Here is a 7,073-nt window from a genome sequence, read left to right as displayed (position 1 = left end):
ACTAAGAAAATGACACCTGGCATAATACTGACACCTGGCATAATACTGACACGTGTCACTATCACTGCCACTTGTCACTACACTTGTCACTGCCACATGGCACAATGACATCTTGACACGTGACAATTTTTTGATTTTTTTAAAAAAATTCAAAAAAAAATAATAAAAAAGATTCAAAAAAAAAATTCAAAAAATCGAGGAACGTGGCACTCCCTCTAACGGCGTCAACCTTAACTTAACGGAAAGGGGCAAACGTGAGACGTTTCAACAAAAAAGGGTAGTATTTTGAGACTTTTAAAAATTTGGGTACCATTTTGAGATTTTGACTTTAAAATGGGGACCAAAGGCATAATTAAACTTTTTTTTTATCATGATTTTTCTTTGGTCCCCTCATCATTTTCTGTTTACTTTTTTATTTTTTTTAACAATATTTATCGTAGATAACAAACAATCAAAGTGTTTTAAGATGTCAATTTAACTAAGATGTCTAATATGAACTTTTGAATAAAAAAAAATGCCACCAATTTAAAAATTCAAGAAATGATATATATATATATATATATATATATATATATATATATATATGAATTTTATTGACATTCGCAATAAATATCTTAAAAATCAGTACAAGCAGTTAGTAGTAATTAGATAAAAGTGTACTATTATTATAGATAAAGATTTAGTACGATTAAGAAGCATAATTTTGTACATTTTAAAATGAAAAATAACATGATCCAAAAGGAAACTAAATTTCGTCAATTTAGCACCAGTGATGTGCATACATAGTTATCTGTAAAATAAAAAGTCCTATGCAAAATGTTGTAGGTCATATTTAGAACATTGTTCCTCAAAACATTACAATTTGGAAACTTAGACTTGTAGTTCCATAAAGAGAGGGAAAACCCTCTTCTAACTGATACGAAAAGAAAAGACAGAAAAAACAGCAAAATTAGAAATTTCATTCCAATTCATGCTTGATAGATTCTACGGAGGAATTCCCAATAATAGTTCAACATGTGATCTGTAGGTGTCACTCTATCCCACTTCCCATTAACAAATATAGCATATGCATCTGCTGCATACCTGATTAAGAAAGAACCACAGTATCATCAACAACAGAAGCAATCAAAAACACACACACAATCAAGGTAATATGTAATTACTGCATATAAATAATGACCAAAAGAGTGCACACAAAAATGACTTACTTCCCAACCCCATGCAATTGAGTTACGTGAGTCCAGCTTTCGTCCAAGTATTCCTCAGATAGACGTTGTAACATTTTTGCTCTTTTGTGTTGCAAACCTAGCGTCCTTATTGTCTCTTCTATTTCATCGGTTGCAACTTCTGTGCAAGACTTTGCATCCGGACATAACTTGAAGAAGTCTAACACAATCTCTTTTGTCTACATTTTGCAGAAATAATCCATCAGTAAATATGGATATAATTTCAACATTTACGCTACGCCTAATGGTCCTTCTTAATTGAATGGAAACCTCAAATGCATGAGGTTGTTTACAACAAAGCAGCAGTTCAACTCTGCCAATAACCACTGGTTCTATTGACACAATTTTCATGGTAGAATGACAACTATGGAATGGTTTCGTCAAGAGGGATCGCCTAGGCTTTACGATTCCTAAATTTAACACATTCTCAAACAGTGCACCTACCTAATTGACGTCATGCACCATACTTAGACAAATGAGATTAAAAAAACAATGTGTACTTTGACTCTCTTATACTTTCACTAATGTTCCACCAAATAGATAGATATAAAAGCATGGTATATTGTACCTGTCTCAGGCCAAGAGTAAAACAAAGGGCTAAAATGAAAAATAAACTATGCAAAAAGTCTAAGATTACAGATGCTGTGAAATATTACGCAAATAATTCATACCTGTCTCCCAGAAGTCCGGTTGAGAAGCATACAAATGACCAACACCCTCCAAGGGTCATGAGCATGATCCTCTTGAATGAGAACAGTCTCAGACCGTGGAGGCTTCCATGTATTATCAGGAGTTTTTCTTTTGTAAGCCTCATCCCACTTCTCAGAAGCAGAAAGATTTTTTTTTAATTTCTTGGGATTAACATAAGCATTTGTGTCATTTCCATTCATTTGCAGATTATTTTCTAGATCAATATTTTCCCTGTAGTCACTCTGAGGCTCGCGCTTCTTGAGTATGAATTTACTGGTTTCAGCATCATCACAATTCTCACTCAGCTTATCCTTGACTGTTTTTTTCCTCTTATTCTTTTCCTTGGATTTAATCTTTCCATCTACAAGCAAATCATCCTCAACAAATCCAAATTCAGAGCCATAAAATCCTGAATCAGGATCAATAATCCCTCTGTTGTCACCTTGAGGCTCACGCTTCTTGAGTATGAAGTTATGGGTTTCGGTATGATCACCATTCTTTTGCCGCTTATTATCAGCATATTTCTTCTTCCTCTTTTCCTTGGATTTAATCATTCCATCCACCAAGAGCTTATCATCAACAAAACAAAGGGCTAAGTCATCCTGCTGCAGCTTATGGTCAACCACTTTCTTCTTCTTCTTCTTGTCCTTAGATTTAATGTTTCCCTCTACTAGCAGCTTATCTTCAACAAATTCAATGCCACCGCCATAACTGCACAATTCCGGACCAATCTTCTCACGCCTCTTGAGTATGAACTTACGGGTTTCAGTCTCATCATCAAGCTCTTCTTCAACTGTTTTTTTCTTCTTTTGCTTGGATTTAATCTTTCCATCGGACAGCAGCTTATCTCCAACAAATACGATTTCACATGCAGAAGAACACAAATCAGGACCACTATTTTCCTCAATGTCACCTTGATGAGGCTTACGCTTCTTCAACCTTTTCTTCTGTTCCGATTCCATCTTTTCAGTATCAAGTTCACCAACATTCCCTGCACCACCATAACAGCACAATTCAACATCAATCTTCTCCCCATTGTCACCTTGAGGTTCACACATCTTGAGTACGAATTTACTGGTTTCAGCATCATCATCCTTGACAGTTTTTTTCCTCTTATTCTTTTCCTTTAATTTAATTTTTCCATCTAACACCAAATTATCTTCAACAAATCCAATTTCAGAGCCATAAAAACGTGAATCCGGATCAATCATCTCTCTGTTGTCACCTTGAGGCTCACGCTTCTTGAGTATGAAGTTACTGGTTTCGCTATCATCACCCTTCTTCTGCAGCTTATTATCAACAAATTTCTTCTTCCTCTTTTCCTTGGATTTAATCATTCCATCCACCAAGAGTTTATCATCAACAAAGCCATGGGCAAATTCATCCTCCTGGAGCTTATGGTCAACCACTTTCTTCTTCTTCTTCTTCTTCTTCTTCTTCTTGGATTTAATGTTTCCGTCTTCTAGCAGCTTATCTTCAACAAATCCAATACCACAGCCATAACTGCACAATTCCGGGTCAATCTTCTCCCTGCTGTCGATCTGAGGATCACGCCTCTTTAGTATGAGTTTACTGGTTTTAGTCTCATCACCATTCTCCCGCTGCTCATCTTCAACTGTTTTTTTCTTCTTTTGCTTGGATTTAACCTTTCCATCTGACAGCAGCTTATCTCCAACAAATACAATTTCAGATCCAGAAGAACATAGATCAGGACCACTATTCTCCTCAATGTCAACTTGACGAGGCTTACGCTTCCTGGACCTTCTCTTCCTTTCTGATTCCATCTTTTCAGTAGCAATTTCACCTACATTCCCTTCACTACCATAACAGCACAATTCAACATCAACCTTCTCCCTATTGACACCTTGAGGCCCACACATCTTGAGTATGAATTTACTGGTTTCAGCATCATCATCCTTGACAGTTTTTTTCCTCTTATTCTTTTCCTTGGATTTAATCTTTTCATCAACCAGCAAAATATCTTTAACAAATCCAAGTTCAGAGCCATAAAAACGTGAATCTGGATCAATCATCTCTCTGTTGTCACCTTGAGGCTCACGCTTCTTGAGTATGAAGTTACTGGTTTTGGTATCACCACCATTCTTCTGCAGCTTATTATCAGCAAATTTCTTCTTCCTCTTTTCCTTGGATTTAATCATTCCATCCACCAAGAGTTTATCATCAATACAACCAAGGGCAAAGTCATCCTCCTGCAGCTTATGGTCAACCACTTTCTTCTTTTTCTTCTTCTTGTCCTTGGATTTAATGTTTCCCTCTACTAGCAGCTTATCTTCAACAAATCCAATACCACAGCCATAACTGCACAATTCTTGATCAATCTTCTCCCTGCTGTAAATGTGAGGCTCACTCCTCTTGAGTATGAATTTACTGGCTTCAGTGTCATTTGCATTTTCCTGCTGCTCATCTTCAACTGTTTTCTTCATCTTTTGCTTGGATTGAATCTTTCCATCTGACAGCAACTTATCTCCTACAAATCCAATGTCACATCCATAAGAATACAAATCAGAACCAACCTTCTCCTCGATGTCACCTTGATGAGGCTTACGTTTCTTGGACCCTCTCTTCCTTTCCGATTCGATCACATTTCGTTCTTTCTGGGCAGGCAGCGCTAAAACGCAGTTCATTGTCCTAAAATTCTCCTGAGATTACTAAAGTCAAAACAAAGTCTGGGAAAATGCAAGCATTGCTGGCCTGTGTTAACAAGAAAAGAATCTGATATGATGTTACACTGTTAACAAATGAAAAGAGAGAAATAATGAATCTGAAGAAGATTTTAAAACCTGGTAAGAAGCATAAGCTTTGCCGTTCTATTCAAAATGATCAAATGGACTCCCGCTAAAAAAAGTTGCACGACCCTTTTATGGGAAACAAGCAAACAAATTAATATTATTCCAAAAATGTAAGTGTAAGCGCAATATGCATCAAAGAATGCTTAACTAGGTCCAGGGAAAGATGTGATCATAAGTTTCTTTACTTCACTCCAGTGTTAAGCCTCTTCAGACTGTGAGGTAGGATTGGAGAGAAAGCCCAAAATGGGAGGTTTCTGCAAGTCAGGCACGACAGAGTAGTTGTTATTTAAAAGTATATATCTAAGTTGGCATTCTCCAAACAAAACCAAACACGCTGCAGAGCTAACAGATAAGGGATTACAATAAGCCAAAATCATGTAATATTGAATACCCAGAACCCAAAAGCACGCATTTCGATCAATATATCAGATAGAAATAAAGTGATGTAGAATACCCAGAACCAAAAATTTAGTTTTCAAAAAGGAAAAGGAAGTAACCTTTGGAAAAGGGTTTGTGGCGTTGTTGGAGTAAAAGGGAGCTCTTCAAGGCTGTGTGTTTCTCCATTCTGCAACTACTCATATTCTATAGAGCAACCAAGCGTCATCGTTTCCCTCCATCTACTCATAAGAAATATTTTATTGTACTTTTTGGGAATCACACTCGTAATTCCTTTTTAATAGCTTCTCGAATATTATGATTATATTTTAACAATAATATAGAAGCGCTAACATGAATTTAATATTTTCACAAACTTTATTTTTATTTACTTAATGTTTATATAAACTCGTGAACATTTTTCAGATTAGAAAATAAAAAATTTAATTACTTTATCTGTTAAGATTAACTTTGTAGTAAGATAAAAATCAAATTTTGGAAAATTTAATAAAATGTATAAATTAATTTATGTCTAAACTAATTTTAACCTAAATAATAATATTTTTTTATTTTTCTTATTATAATTAATTATAAAATTTATTGTAAGGTATATTATAATATTTTTCTCACTTTCTAATATTAGACAAATTTAATTAATTATAAAATGTTGCGTACGAAGAATAAACATAAAGTAAAATTATTACAAATTACAAAACTATAAATATAGTAACTTATATGTAAATCTTACTACTAAAATTTCGTTCGACCACCAAGATTATCTATTTTATTTTCCTTATTATAATTAATTATGTTTCAGATATAGGGATCGAACATTATTTAAAACACTAACTTAACCTCCTTCTCATATGTTATTACTGTTTGCTCTTTTTTCCTCTTGTTCGGCGTTCCTTCTCTTTCTCTCGTTGATTGTCTAGACGATCTAATCGAGATACTTGTCAATTAGGCTCTGATGCTTAAGTCAGTTCAAGTCCATTTAAGGTAAGCAATTAATGTTGTAATAAATGCGTAGTATAAGTCCTTTACCAATTTACCTTGGGCTCCTATTTATAGTTTTTTTATATGGGCTCGTGATTAAGGTTTTCTTAATTGAGGCCCAATTGCTTTTTAAACTTGATTACTGACCTGTTTTACTTTAACTATAGATCTTATCTTTCTGGATTCGCCGGACTGATGTCGCCGAGCGTACGTGCTCTGACCGGTTGTGTCCTTGTGCCCAATAGTTGGATGAGAATGACAAGTCATGGCCGGTGTCGTTGACGTTCACATTAAGATCCTTCTTAATGTGATTTTCAATTACTTATTGTCCGAGTCGTCCGGCCATTGCAGGAGGCCTTCAGCCGCTTATCATTAGGGTTGTTCGGTTGTAGGGCTCCTAAAATCACTCTGGAGAAATTGCTACATCAACGAGTCACGACTTAGACTGTCTGCCTATAGCAGGCGGCCTTGAGCCGCTTATCCTTAGGTCATCCGGTTAGGGATATTAGGTAGCCCTATGGTACACAAGCCCCCCAAGCCTTAAGCGTTGATGGAAGCATAACGAAAAGGGTTTAAACGGTGACGCTCAAGAGAGTCGTAAGAATGTGATGTCTGACAAGGTTACGACGCTTCATACCTGTCAGGTGGGAGATGAAGCGTCACATCTCCTGAACTATCGATTGTCTCGTGATCGTGTGAATGTGGTGGTGCCACGTGTCCCCAAAATTTTCTATAAATAGCAACATTTGATCCAAGTTATTTTCGCACTTTTCTTCTTCTCTCTTCCTCTTGCACCGATCGGTTTGTATATTTCAGGTAATAATGACAATCGTGAATTTGTCAAGCTCAGACGAGTCTCTTGGTCGAGATGGTAGGGGTCTTAAGGACGACGGGTCTTTGTCTTTCTCATTAACACTATCCACGACTGAGGAATCGCTCGGTAGAGAGGTGTCATCAGGTAACAGCCCACTAATGT

General features: G+C 36.1%; 1 protein-coding gene across 3 annotated transcripts; it reads right to left on the bottom strand.

Annotated features, from left to right (window-relative positions):
* Window positions 1–730: 730 nt before the first annotated feature.
* LOC114188282 (uncharacterized) lies at window positions 731–5,381 on the bottom strand. Of its 3 annotated transcripts, XM_028076886.2 has the most exons (7): window positions 5,224–5,381; window positions 4,875–4,980; window positions 4,718–4,792; window positions 4,483–4,628; window positions 1,898–4,404; window positions 1,209–1,405; window positions 731–1,083 (listed from the first exon to the last, which is right to left on the bottom strand). In XM_028076886.2, the coding sequence occupies exons 4-7, from the start codon at window positions 4,559–4,561 to the stop codon at window positions 969–971; spliced, it is 2,898 nt and encodes a 965-aa protein (XP_027932687.1). In that variant the 5' UTR covers window positions 4,562–4,628; window positions 4,718–4,792; window positions 4,875–4,980; window positions 5,224–5,381; the 3' UTR covers window positions 731–968. The 3 variants fall into 3 exon arrangements, with proteins under 3 accessions (XP_027932687.1, XP_027932686.1, XP_085531354.1); XM_028076885.2 differs by having other exon boundaries at window positions 1,898–4,628; XM_085675228.1 differs by having other exon boundaries at window positions 1,898–4,628; window positions 4,718–4,980.
* Between the last annotated feature and the right edge of the window lie 1,692 nt (window positions 5,382–7,073).

This window comes from Vigna unguiculata, chromosome 6 (assembly GCF_037176805.1).
Source record: "Vigna unguiculata cultivar grain cowpea cultivar isolate G323 ecotype 2 chromosome 6, ASM3717680v1, whole genome shotgun sequence".
In the NCBI taxonomy this organism is placed as follows: Eukaryota; Viridiplantae; Streptophyta; class Magnoliopsida; order Fabales; family Fabaceae; genus Vigna; species Vigna unguiculata.
Note: the sequence above shows the minus strand (reverse complement) of the source record. Positions and strands in the feature narration are given on the sequence as shown.